Source organism: Suricata suricatta, chromosome 2 (genome assembly GCF_006229205.1).
Source record: "Suricata suricatta isolate VVHF042 chromosome 2, meerkat_22Aug2017_6uvM2_HiC, whole genome shotgun sequence".
In the NCBI taxonomy this organism is placed as follows: Eukaryota; Metazoa; Chordata; class Mammalia; order Carnivora; family Herpestidae; genus Suricata; species Suricata suricatta.
In genome coordinates, this window is record NC_043701.1 from 164,388,430 (window position 1) to 164,402,967 (window position 14,538).

Genomic DNA, 14,538 nt, shown 5'->3' on the forward strand with positions numbered 1-14,538 from the left:
TTTTTCAATTTTTATTTCCTCCTGCCTACAGGGGGGATGAAAGGCAGGGAAAGGGAGTGAGGTAAAAGTTCTGCCTCAAATACTCTTCCTCACCATTTTCTCTCTTCCCCAGGGATCTTTGTCCTTCTCTTCCTAGCCATCCAAACAGGAGTGTGCAAATTTCAACTTAAAGAATTTGTGGCCAGTGTCTCAATCCACTGATCGCCCCTCCAGGTGCCACATTTTCTAAATGCGAAAGGAGAATTCCCTCCACCGTCTTGGCAGACACAATCGACTACTCCATTCAAATACTTTATAACAATCAGACGGCTAAGGCTAACGTAAGAGCAATCTCCAATGGGAAACCAACCCATCATGCGTTTCGCGTCCTCATCACCATCCTTAGAGAGAGTCCACCTTCACCTGAACCTTGTCTTTTGCAGTGAAAGTCAGGCCAAGGGTGATGTTGCCCCTGTGGGTACAGCCAATTCTAACACTGTGATGAGGAACACAGCCACACTCAACGAGCAAGCTTCCAACTCCATTATTCCATCAGCCCTTGGCATTCTCTTCCCTTACTTTTCAAACTGGAGCTGATTATCTACATCTAAGTCCACATCTCCTTGAGTCGCTGAGCCAGTCACAACAGAAAGATCAATAATGCCGCTTGATCAAGGTCTGGAAATCATCCTGCCAGAAGGCCCTACTCACAGAGAAGAACCCTGAATACGCCACAGGGGTCGGAAGTCAAAGACTTTTTCACTCTCTGACATTGGGGTTTTGCCTCAAACTACATTTTTAATTTTATTCTCTCAGCACTCTGGCATCATATAGGTTGCAGGGAGTTCTTCAGATCTCAGCTGGTTTACATGAGCTCCAGGAGTGTACCTTCCCTTTGCCATCACTTCTTCCCAGAGATCTGCCCCCCAAATTCCCAGTGGTGGAATGAACTATAAACATTAATTGGAGAAATTTTCCAGATCTTCCCAACTTTCCATTATTCCTTGCCAGCTGGAACTTACATTAGTGGAATTAACCCTTCATGGTTATCGGGGATGGACTTTCTTTCCCATCTCCAGCTATGGATCCCAATGGATGTTTTTGGACGCTTTCACTGTATTGTCTTCCCTTGGCCAAGCCAGGGCCAAACCAGTTTCAGCTAATTATTCGCTTTTTTGATCCCTATTTTTCAGCCTGATCCCAGCTCTACCTGTTGTCATTATAGGAAATATTTCCTGAGGTAACACTTGAAATAAGGTTTCTAATTCAGCAAAATATTCTGAACCGTGTCTGGAGTGTGATGTGATAATCAGCTGAATAAAAATCAGGCACACAAAATAACTGGTGTGAGAGAAGTGTGGGAGGAAGCAGAGGTGGGGAATGCAGGTGGCCTCCGGAGCCGGAGGCCTGGGGTTAGTTCTCTGCCTCATTTAATGTACGATGGTCCTTTTACCAACAGAGATGCCAGGTAAACGGAGTATTTTTCTGATAAATGGAGCTACTCCACAGCAAAATATGTTGCTTGAAGGCAGTGTTCACGTAGAATCTGAGTAGCTGTAAAGCAAATTTTGTACTAAGAGGGATGGACTAGTTGGTCACATCCCTTCAAACCCAGGGCTGGGGGTGAAGTGTCAGACTCAGGGGTTTTTAACCTCTGAACCAAAAGGGAACAAGGAGATCTAGCTGAGGAGAGGTTGACGAGGTTTAATCCACCACCTAAACAAGCTGGACTGCCTAACTAGATTAATTGGTAAGTCTCTTTATTTTTATTTTTAAAAAATTTTTAATGCTCATTATTTTTGAGAGAGAAAGAGAGAGAGAGAGAGAGAGAGAGAGAGAGAGAGAGAGAGAGAGAGAGAGAGAGAGAGAGAGAGAGAGAGAGAGAGAGAGAGAGAGAGAGAGAGAAAGAGCGAGCGCAAGCGAGTCAGGGAGAGGCAGAGAGGGAGACAGGGAATCTGAAGCAGGCTCCAGGCTCTGAGCAGTCAGCACAGAGCCCCATGTGGGGCTCGAACACATGAACCATGAGATCATGACTTGAGCCACAGTCAGTAGCTTAACCCACCACCCAGGTGCCCCAGTTGGTAAATCTGTTTAAAACAATTTGGAGTTGTTAAGCTTCCACTCATTTGAAAACTATGTCAGTGGCATGGCTGTCAGGATGGGCACAACTGATGTCCTGGTACCTTGTTTTCCAGTACAACCAGCCTTGTGTGACTGCCCTGTGTCACCACCATTCGTCGATGACCAAAGGTCAACCTTTTGGTAGGAAACAGCTCATCTGGGTCATCAAATGCCCTGAGACAAGTTGGCAGCTTTCTTTCATGCCCGAGGGTTAACAGTTGCTCCCACAGGTGTTGCTTAATTGTTCTAGATGCTCTCACATTTTCTCATTTTCTTCGTGTGGCATTTTTCACCAGCAGTATAACTCAAAAAAGGGGCATTTGTCAATTTGTTCCTTGTGTGGCCTTCCCCAGGGATGGAAGCTTCATGGAGGCACAAACTCTATCCTATGCTCAAGACACTGCTCGGCTCAGAGTAGGAAGGCACTCAGTACTTGCCTGTTCAATGGATGCATTAGGATGACAGGCTGGAGAAGAGAAAAACCAGCCCTCCTCATTCCCCCTTGCTCTTGAGAGTCCTCTTCCTCAAGTGATACTCTGACTCAGTTATGCCTCCATTCAATCACCGTGGTGGCTTCCCAGAGTCCGCCAAATAAGTACAAATGGCAGCCTGGCATATTTCCACACTCTACTTCCATATCTCACCCTCACAACAGTGACTTTTAAATATTTTTTTAAGGCAGTGGGATTTTTTTCCTAAGTAAAATAGTCCATGAAACCCTAATAAAGAACAATAATAAAAAAAAAGAGATCACAAAGTTGATCAAAAGGATCAAAAGGGATCCAAGGAGAAAAGAGGCCAGTGGTCAACCTCCTTGGCCTTCTTCTAGACCTAGGCACATCTCCAGATCTCCAGACAATCAGAGAATGGAGGTGGAAACTGCTATTGTCTGTCCCACTTTTCCACACCCCCCAAACACTGGAAACTTTCATGCTCCTTCCTTGGGCCTTTGGTGCTTGAAATGATCTCTGGAGGTCAATCTTTTCATCAATCGAGGTTCTTCCCAAAGACTATCTCCTCCATGAAGCTTTTCCTTTTCCATTTTGACTGCACACAATTTCTGTTTCACATTTCCTATACAACTTTGATTGTTAATAACAAAAAACTAGAAAGAAAAATAATAGCTTGCTCTTATTAGTGCCAGGAACTATTCTCGGTGCATGACCCGAATTAACTTAATTCTCCCACAATCGCGTGGACATAGGTATGAGTGCCATCTCTACACCTCAGAGAAGCTAAGTCTCTTCTCAAGGTTTCTGTGGCAAGTAAATGAGGGAGCCAAGATTGAAACCAATAGTCTGACCACAAATTGTAAAATCTAGTGCTTGAGTATACCAGCTCTCTATACACACATTTATGCACTACACTCACTGAGATATCCCGCCTCTGCCCACTTTCCAGCCCCACAGCACCACCACCACTGCTACCACCAAATTTTGCCACACCACAATCAGATTATATGTTCTTTGTGGACAAAGACCATTTCCTATTGGCTTTGTATTCCAATGTAGCACCAGCACTCTACTCTGTGAAAATCAGTCCTCAGTAAATATTAATTTATTATTAATGTAACACAACAATGTCCATTTCTATACACTCAGAATTACCTGAATTACCACTGTGATCTCTATATAGCATTAGCAGGAGGATCCCCTCCTCCCCCTACAACCTTCTGCAGGTGAAGAGACAGAAGCTCAATGATACAAAGATCATGCATGAGTAACTTAGGGTTGATCCTGGTTATGGCATGTACAACTCTTAAGTCCTAGTTGTTTCTACTCAGTATCCGAAAACTGAAAGAAAAAAAAATATTGATAATGTAAATCACTGAAAATAAGGTTTTTCAAAAAGATCAGAAAAAAGTTATTTGTAAGGCTAACTTTATTTGTGAGACTTGCCTTGAGACAGAGCATGCCAGCATTTTAGGAGTATGTACGCAGGTGATTCCTGATAGTTTTTGCCAGTGCCTAAGTAGAAAAGTTACCTTATTCTTACAGGTCCCCATTAGGGCAAAAACGTCAGGCAAGGCAACCTCTGATGACTGATGCACTATTTCTCATTAGCAGTGGTACCACCTAGTTCTGCTAAGCTGAAAAGACAGATTGGGATCCCCCTTTGCTAGAGGCACTAGCCAGAAGCCAGGGAGCTGGAAACTGACCTGCTGTTAAGTGGGCCGCATGGACAAGGATTTGGACCCCAGGCTTCAGCTCAAAGTGCACGGAGTTTTGATTGAGCTTGTGGATCAGCAGTTCTGATATCTGAAAGAAGAAGTGTCATAGTGAGTGCCACCAAAACTGTCATACCAACTACATGCTGAGACATTACTGCAGTTACCAAGGCATCCTGTGAATTCTATAAATGAGTCTTGTATGATTTTGAATGTTTATTCCCGAATATGCAGATCTAACAATTTTTTAAGCAAGCCCTGAGTTTACATCCTACAAAATAAGACAAATAGTAAATATAAAAACTTCTGCTCTTAAAAAATTATCCTGTATTATCCTAGAAACACTATCCCCTGTTTTTTGAAAGAGCATTTGTTATACTTTTATAATGTAAGTTATAAAAACTTAAGGGATGTAATTATGTACAATTTACATACTCTGGTGAGGTTTATATGCATTTATTTTACTTCTTGATAGACTCCATCTTATCTGTGCTCCCTTCTCCTTCCCCTAATTGTATCCTGTGGCTTTCACAGAATAGATACTGTATGACTATGTACTGAATGGTAAATATAGTTCCACTAAGATAATAAAAGGCACAATCTAGGTAATGCATTGGGCATCCATGTTTCACGCTTATGGACATCAGCTAAAGCAGTTCCCCAGGCTGGCACAGGTACACTAGGCAGACCTATGGAATTCTGGACCACAAAATAGTTAACTCCCAAAAGAAGCAAAGGACCATATTTCAGTAGTAATAGCATAAGGACAGTTTTATAGATAAGGTAAAACTATTTACTTATTTAAAGTAGAAATCCCAGCTCAACTTTCTTATTCTTTGGATCAATTTCTGAAAAGCTATTAGGGCAAACCACACCCCTGTTATTTTTATCTGGACTCCTTGCTTTGCTTCTAATGTTCTAATCATCAATTTAATATTTTATTTAGTATGCTGTTTAAGTCTAATTCCATGCTTTCTGACCACCGTGTTTTCCCTTTTATATTTGTTGAGTTGTATTTATTTAGTCCACTGATTTGCCAAAATGACACCGTTGATTGATCCTTTAATAAATTAAGCAGGGACCGATGGCTTTGTTTTGAAGCAGAGTTCCTGGCAGAAGCTCCTGATGGGTAGTGGAACTGAACTGCCCTGCAGATGAACTTCGCCGCTTAACAAGAGGAACTTGGGACCACTGTCAGTGACCCGGGTTGAGCACCTGGGGTCCAGTGCAAGCTCAGCATCCTGAATGCTTTCATTTGGCAAACCATGCAGAAAGCCACGGTTGTGAGACAATTATGGTGAACACAACTTTATCCTCTATAGTAGGCTATTCTTTTTCCTGGACATAGAGAATCTTCCAGAATGCTCCAGGTTTATAGGAACGGATTTTTAACACAGACTACATAGAATGGTTTTTCTCTATGATCTCTAAAGTGTTGCAATGTATAGATTCCTATTCTATCTTATAATTCATTTGGTTAGGTTTTTATGGGAATCTGACAGAAGATCTTTAGTAGAGGTCAATCAGAAAAGTTTGGGTTATGAAGCAGACACACATAGACACATACACAGAGATGTGTATAAATATATGTGTTTATATACATATGCATATATGTGTGTGTATATATATTTTTTTTACGTTTGTAAAATACAGTACCCTGTATATGTAAAAATGTAATTCTGTGGATATATTTATACACATTTTTGTGTTTATATACATATGCATATGTGTGTGTGTGTGTGTGTGTGTGTATTTTTACTTTTGTAGTAAGTTATTTTAACTCAAATAGGAAAGACCTGTCAGAAGTAATTGAAGAGCTGCCCTGTTCTGCAGAACCCAACTTGTGGCCAAAAGGGAAATGTTTATTTGCAAGAGAAAAACTTCTCTCGTTTAACCAGTTGAAGTGATATTTATTTCTTATTCCCAAGGATTGTTTTTTCCTCAAGTGAGAGATACAAATGACTAAACCAGAAAATAGAGTTCATCAGAACAGCATATTTCTAATTTATAACCTCCAGGAGAGTTCCTGGTGAAATAATTAACTTCCCAGATTTGTTTTGGTTTGTAACATTACTTCTTTGCATTTACCCGTATCGTTTACAAAATTAAGCAGGCTACACTGAAATAATCTGGTAGCAGAAAGTAAGTTTTATGTAGTTAACTTGCATCAAAGGACATGAAATAAAGAACACATATCTATGGGAAAGAAATTATGCACAGGAACAAAACTAAATGAAATGTACATTGCATACAAGAATAATCTCAATCAGGACTATGTAATTCTCTATTCAAATAACTGACTATGAAATTGTTGACAGATTTTGACAATATTTAAAATTTTTTCATGCCGCTTACAGAATTAGCCTATATTTTTCATCAGATCATAAGTTCTATATTTTTATTTATGTAATATACAAATGCATAATATGCCATATAATTAAATGCACTGAACACTTTATATTGGCACAGTTGTATATGCCTATCTTTCTGACACAGCATATCTTAGGTATTACTGCTGGTATCTCCATGGAAAGGACCATGGAGCCTACAAGACATACCTAAGTTTACCCAGTTAATAGTTGAAGAGTTGACACCAGACTTTGGTTTTGTTTGACTCCTAATCCTGAAGCATTTTCATGAAAAATATTTTCCTTGAACCAGGTGACAAAAAAGAGAGAGCGAAAGACACTTGGAAAGAGGTCTGGCTGAGCAGGTTTAGGAAATTAAAAAACCCAAACAAAACTAAAACTGTAGCATTTCAGTAATTACGCTGCCAACTTGTATTCATCTGTGCGATGCACGGCTCGCTCCAGGAGTCCCATGTCAGCTGACCGGCGTGAGCTGTGTGGACAGGCAAGGGCCAACCCTCTCCTCTGGTCTGCCACATCCTGCTCCCCAGGTAATACAATGTGTCATGTTTGGAAGAGACTTTGGCTGTGAAAGGAGTGGAATGAGCTGGATTCTCTCGGGAAGGTGGCAGCAGCCTAAATGAGAAAAACAAAACCCTGCATGATAGAGACTAAGTGGAATAATGTGTGGCTGCCGGGACATTGAATCTGCTGAAGCCAGTTCCATATATTTATTTTTCTTTTTCTGTCCCGTCACGTGTGTTGTCCTAGCAAATATCATGTATCCTTTGTGCTCTTATCCTCTCCTGCTGCTCTCCTACACAGGCCATTTTTTATTCCCCCTCAGCTAAATAACCATGACCGAGGAAACAACATATTATTCCTGGTATCTGCCTAGTGATGGACTATGCATGTGATTCAAGTTTCACTTGAAGTACCAGCTAAAAACACTGCGGGGATGCGATAAAATGCTGGGAAAGCTACCGTCAGAAGGGCATAGTGGGAGGGACCTGCTACAGGGAGAATGCCAATTCTCTTCCTTCTCTTTTTCACAAAATATAAAATCAAGTGTAACAGCCAGAATGGGCTAGGTTAGGTGCAGGGAACAGTGTTAGAATCTCAGAGGATTCAAACAATGAAGGAGTATTTCCGGCTCACATTTCATAGCCCTTGCAGGCAGGTACTCGTGCTCATTATGGTCACACAGGGACACAGGCTGGTGGAGCTACCCCCTCAAATGTTTCTATCCACAGCACCTCAAGGGTCTACATCTGGCATTCGAATACTTCCGCGTGGATGTGACACAAATCACTTCTGCTCTCAACACATTGGCCAGAATCAGTCACATGGTTCTGCCCACTGAAGAGACTCAAGGGCACAATGCTATCATGTATCCAGAAGGCAGGGAGCTGGAGACATGTTGTTAATGTTGATTTAATTTATTTTTGAGAGAGTTGGGGAGGGGCAGAGAGAGAGAAAGAGTGACTTGTAAGCAGGCTCCGTGCTGTCGACACAGTGCCTGACACCAGGCTTGACCCCACAAACCATGAGAGCATGACCTGAGCTGAAATCAAGACTCAGATGCGCTAAACAACTGAGCCACCTTGGTGCCCTGAGCTGGAAATATTTAGTCAACAGCAGTGATGTTTACCACACTAAGAACACATTTAACATCCAAGCAATTTTTAATGAAACCAATAGGGGAAAACACACTCTCAGGTTGTAAGGGAAGTGTCAAACATTGAAACATGAAAAAAGAGAAGTTTAAGGACAGAGATGTTTGTAAATCTATGAAACTTATGAGCCAAAGTAGTACAAGATCAAACTATAGATGCAATATGCTCTTTGGCAGATTTATCAATGATAAAGCTACACTGGGCCAAGATATTAATGTTTATCTCCGAAGTTGGCATGAGGAATGCAAACTCTACTGGACCTAAATAGCGTTCTGGTGCCATGTTCAGTGCATGATACTTGCCTGTAATGACCTTGGAGCTGACCCAAGTAGATCACTCTGGATCCTGTTACATTATTAAGGTCCTTTCAAAAAGCAGTTGAAGAACCATCCTTTCGGATTCAACAGAGAGAGAGATCTTTCCTACGTCATACAGTATGATTTTGGGATTAAACCATGAGGAGGGCAATAGAACCAAACACGAATTCTACCTAACACTAGCTTGCTTACTCGGTTCCCTTCCTTCTTAGGTCAGAAGAATAGGCTTGATTAAAACACCTGAGAAGTTTCCTGGGCGATATAATGAAGAAACACACTGATTTTACATATTTCCTTCCCTTGTGTTTCCCATCACCAGCTCTAAATTTCTGTCTCCCTTTGCTACATTCCTTCCAGTCCAAGTCTTACCTAATCAACTTTCAATTATAGTTTCCTGCTTTAATGCTCTTCTTCGTGAACTCCAGAGTAGCTCTATAATTCAACTCCCCATGTTAAAAAAAAATCTGGACAGGACAGATTATGCAGGTAAGAGTCTGAAATTATCAATTATATTTCATAATGAATATTTAACTCTTAAAATGCTACTAGTAGATTGTTCCATTTCCAGAGATACCTTTCCTTTCTCTGGATTTTGAATTTTTTTTTTAACACTCATTTTTGAGAGGTGAAGAGAGGCAGAATGTGAGTGGGGGAGGGGCAGAGATAGAGCAAGACAGGGAATCTTTAGCAGGCTCCAGGCTCTGAGCTGTCAGCACAGAGCCCAGTGCAGGGGCTGAATCCACCTACTGTGAGATCATGACCTGAGCCAAAGTCGCACGCTTAACCAACCGAGTCACAGGTGCCCCTGAAGTTTGGATTCTCATCTGTCAAATGTATATGGTAGGAGAGACAGTCAAGGAGGAAATTCATTGTTGGTGGTTGACATTTTTGCCATAATCGTTTTGTTTCTTTTAAATGTTTTCATGCCCTTTAAGGATTCTGCAAGACAACATTTGGCTCCCTATCTCCCCAGCACAGCATCACAAACAACCTTGGCAGAACAGAATGGTCTTTCCTGCCTCCAGAAGAGCCAGAGGACTCAGAAGCAAGGGCGTACAAGGTGGGGGTCTGAGGAGTGTGCTCCACACCTGAGCATCTGGGGAAGCAGGATGTGTTATCCCTGATGAGGCCAGCTAAGGGCAAGTGAGCCTTTTCTTACTCTCCAGAGATCGGAAATAGAGACTAGGAGAACCCTCCCAGACAGAGGTCACTTGATTAACCCTGCCCACGTTATCCTGATAACTAGGCCAAGTACTTCTCACTGGGAGGAATTTTCAATTTATTTCACAGACAAGATAGCTTGATCTGAGCCAGCATTGCTGTTCCCCTGGGGAAGCTAAGGGAGGAGAGCCAAGGGCCCTTTGCTGGGGCCTCATCCTCACAATCTTCTGGGTCCATCAGGCCAGGGTCCCACTTCTTCCCCTGCTGGGAGTTCTGTGCTGTATATTTACAAGAAAGCAGCTGAAGCATTAAGAGAGGGGTAAGATCAGCCCTTCCTAAGTTCCTTCTGGGATATGAGTGCAGATTTCCGGGCGGGGTGGGGAGGGCATCCCTTCCTGTTGTTTGGATTAGCTTTGCATTTACTTAAAATTTCTGTGGAATTTATTACAAAGGGAGTCCCTTGCATTTGTCTGCCTGATGTTACTTATCGCTCCCTATTTTTCTTTAAGGAAGAATATCCCTTTCCATTCTCTGTCCACTTGATTCTGGAGAGGCTTCCCGAACCACTGATCCAGGCAGCTTATCAGAGCCGGCACTCTGTCCGTCCGACTGTGGGACTTAGAAGAGATGTCTGCTTCACCCAGGCTGAGCTGGTGCCAACTATGCACCTGCAGCGCCTATGCTGCTATTGGGGGAGGAGGAGTGCTTCCTGAGTGGAGCTGACAGGCTGACTAAATAGAGGCTGGAGTTTCCCATGGCCATCCCTGCCTTTCCGAACTGGCTTCGTTCTCACGGGGATTGTCCATATGGTAGCAAAGAGATGGGGAAAGAGGGAAGAAGGAGCATGTTGGGTGGCTCTGAATTCATCCATACCTGCACTGTATCCTTGGACCTTCCAATGAAATAAGATCATAATGTCACTGTGTTTCCCTAAACTGGTTTAAATTAGATATCTGTCCATTGCAGATATCCAAATAAAAAGAATAAAGATTCAAAAACTCAAAAGAAAAGAGAACATTTCTCACTCATTTCCTGGGGCAACAGCCTTGGTATTTTTAGCAAAGTGGTATCCAATCCACGTCTGCAGCAAGGCGGAGTGGGGGGCTGTGAACTTGAGTGCCTTGTAGAAACAGAAGTTGTGTCGCCTCAGGCAAGTGACTGGCTTCTCTGTGTTGGGACCTCAAATTCCTTCACTTTAAAGGGACTGAGTCAGAGAGAAGGGTCCAAGGAGCCACTTAGGTGGAAAATCACAGGTTTCCAATGGCAGCCATGTTTCACAGCATCTTGACCCATGGCTCAGTTTTAGATGTTGATCGCATTACTGGACGTTTTAAATCAGGGTAAGGACCTTCCCTACAACAAGCACACCCGCTGACTTCCTATGTGCTGGGTTTGGTATTTGCTTGATTTGACTCCTAGATAAGGTCGATACACTGGTAGTTTCCTTAAACAGACTGGTCATTGCTAGCCTGGTACTTTGGTTCCCTTGTTGCTGCAAATCCACTTGGAAACTCAGACGGGGCTTCCTTGCTACTGAACAGGCACTCATGCACATTCTTTTGATCTGTGCCTGTCCTCATTCTCCTCTCAGTTTCTCATTTTATTATTCTCACCAGCACCTTTCTTCAGTACATGCCCTTGACCAACCCCAACATTCTCTTATACAACCTTAAACTTTCCTGTTGGGGGCATCTGGGAGGTGCAGTCAGTTTAGTCCCGGACTCTTGGTTTCGGCTCAGGTCATGATCTCGGGGTTTTGCGAGTTCAAGTCCCACACTGGGCTCTGCGCTGCTAGTGTGGGGCCTGCCTGGGATTCTGGGATTCTGTCTCTCCCTCTCTCTCTACCCTTCCCCCACTCCCATTGCCTCTTTCTCAAAGAAAAAAAAAACCCAAAACCAAAAAAACCTAAAAAGAAACTTTCTTTTGCACTTCCATATATTCTCGTCATAAAATGTCCACAAATGTGTCCATCATGTCTTTACCACTTATTGGGCACTTACTATAAGCTAAGTACTTTGCACATCATTTCTTTTATTTATTTATTTTTTTTTGAGAGAGAGCGAGCGAGAGAGCGAGTGCACAAGCAGGGGAGGGGTAAAGAGTGAAGGACAGGGAGAGAGTCCCAGGCAGGCTCTATGCTGTCAGACAGCTCAGAGCCCAGATGCGGGGCTCAAACCCACCAACCAACCGTCAGATTGCGACCTGAGCCAAAACCAGGAGTCTGACGCCCAACTCACTGAGCCACTCAGGCACCTTGCATATCATTGCCTTAATGTTCTCTCAAAAACCATATAAAATGGGTATGAAGATTGTGTGACTTTGGCAAATTTATTGAACTTCTCTTGTCCTAAATTACTTCATCTATAAATAATGGAAATAATGGATATCAGAGCTGAGGCTAGAAACGTGGTTTACGTGTTTCTCCTCCAACGTGTTCTTTCTAATAAAATGGCTAACCTCCCCACAATATGTGCCAAATGCTAAGTCACACGGCCTTCAAACGAGCCAGCTCCCTTGAGGCTTCTGACTCAGGGATTCATCAGCGACACCAGGCTGCTGCAGGGACAGCCACTCAACTCTCAGAATTTTGGAGGGGGAACTCCGATGAGAGAGAGAGAATAAAATGAAACAAGAACTCCAGAGAAAAGAGCCCAAACAAGACATATTCCTACACAAACAAAAGAAGCTTCAGAGAGCATACCTCTCTTCTGTCCACATTTCCCATAAGAACATCAAGAAAACAGGACACTTTTAGGAAAAAACAGAAAGTGTAAGAAAGAGAGATGCACAGATGATGGGACAGGGAATTAGCTGGCTCTACATCTGGACTCTCTTCCATACTTGAAAAGATTAGAGTCTGCATTTCATGGTGAACTGGTAAGATTTCCAGAGCAGGAACACTGGTGTGTCTTCCTGCCTAAGGCTGCGGACGCTGATGTACCTCCCGCCCAGGTTTTCAGCGGTGCTGGGAGAGGACGCAGTCCAGTTCTTGCTCCCACCAAGTGCAGGTGAAGATGATAACGTGTGGAAAATAATGGGAAGCTGAGTGCCAGGGCTGGGGGGTCAGAAGCGTATCTGATGGACCCCCGCTGCCGGCTCTCCAGTCGCAGCTCCCTAGGAAACGGACGTCAACGGGGCTCTCCAGGACAGCTTTGTTCTTCTTCACTCGTGCAGGTGCCAAGTGAGAAAGCAGGGTCCAAAGGAGGGTGTGTGCGGGGAGGGGGCCAGGCTGTAGCGTGGGGTTGTTGTCGTAAGGTTGTTATAGGAAGTTCTCGAGCCATCCTGGAAGACTGCAGGTCGTCGACTAGATTATGGGCTCATTCTAAGCAAACTGAAAAACCCCATGTGCTTGAGGGGAAAGAGCCAGTATTTATTCAGGGCCTGAGAAGAATCCTATTTTCAATCTTTCTGCCAGAAAGAACTGAGAAACCAAAACCATGTAGTCTCTGATGGGGTAACCAGACCAAGACTGATCACTTTAACTACATAGATGATGAAAAGGGGGAAAGGGGAAGGAGAGGGAGAACAGGAAGATGAGGAAGAAGACAAAGAGAAACAGCATAACATCAATAATCTTTACTACACAGATAAAAGAAGCTTTTGAAGTTAAAAAGAAGAGGGAGAGAGGCCAAAGATCGAAGGGCCAGGAAAGAGACACACACACACACACACACACACACACACACACACACACCAGTCTCATACTGCAGAAGATGGTGGACATGAGGGAAAAAATGGGCCCCTTACAACCACTAGAGGTTACGTGGAGCTAACATTACCTCATTTATTGTAAACACTAATCAGATTATCTTCACATGGTGGTGATAGAGGACTCATGATTTGTATACAAGTCCCACCTTTTAAAAAAGACATCATGCACGTCACACCATTTGATTCTCATGATGCACTTGCGATGAAAGTAAGAAGGAGTAAATGGGTTCAACTTCCATGTAGTTTTCAGCGACTTGCTTTTTCTCCCACTTAATATCTTGGACAATTTGTCACACAGACTTATCTAATTCATCGTAGATACCGTGTTCTATAGTGTGGAGACACATTCTGCACAGTTTAGCCACTGCCTACAGTGACCACTCCTGTGTGCCGCTGCAGTTAGGAACCCCAGATTACGGATGAGAAACAGCGCTTGTGCTCACTCTCGAGTCCGGCGCCCTCAGAGCTGCTGTGCTGGTGGCTGGTCCCAGTGGGGGTGTGGCTCAGATCTCTGGGGAATGTCATCTGGGGGACTCACCTGCTCCAGGTCCTCTGCTGACCTTCTGTTTTCTCCAGTCAGATCCTGATAGGGCAAGACAAAGAGCTCAGCGGCAGTAGGCAAGCCAGGGAGCACTGCCACCAAGATGTGCTGGTCTGGGACCCCTGAGGCCTGAGGGAGAGACAGAAGCTCCTGTAAGTCCTGCAGGAAATGGTGCTGAGAAGCCTGGAGAAGCAAGAAGGGCTCAGAGAGCCTGGGCGGGGTGCAAGCGGGTGGGCAGGAAGGACGTGAGCTTTCTGAAAAGGGGCAGCGACATGGTGCAAGGCAGCTGAAGCCTCTGCCAATGGCATTCTAGGGGCGAAGACAGGGATTTCTCCCCAAGGCATGTGGGTGCCGCATCTCTGTTTCTGCCGCAGGACAGAGGGCAGATGGCCTAAGGGCACCTGGGCAGTGTGTGGTGACCAGAGTTTGGAACTTTGTTCTGGCCATGAAGCCCTCGTTCTTAAGCAAAGCTGTACTGCCGGCCTTCGCCTGACGCTTACATATGGCAGCCCCAGAC

General features: G+C 43.7%; 1 protein-coding gene across 1 annotated transcript in view; it reads right to left on the reverse strand.

The window, feature by feature from the left end:
* Positions 1–14,538, reverse strand: part of SORCS1 (sortilin related VPS10 domain containing receptor 1) — a gene marked incomplete at its 5' end in the record, with an annotated part of 502,465 nt that overhangs the window by 17,344 nt on the left and 470,583 nt on the right. Inside the window, 2 exons of the mRNA XM_029920325.1 lie at positions 4,259–4,358; positions 14,019–14,150. Of these exons, the coding sequence (XP_029776185.1) occupies positions 4,259–4,358; positions 14,019–14,150 (232 nt within the window). The remainder of the gene's footprint in view (positions 1–4,258; positions 4,359–14,018; positions 14,151–14,538) is intronic.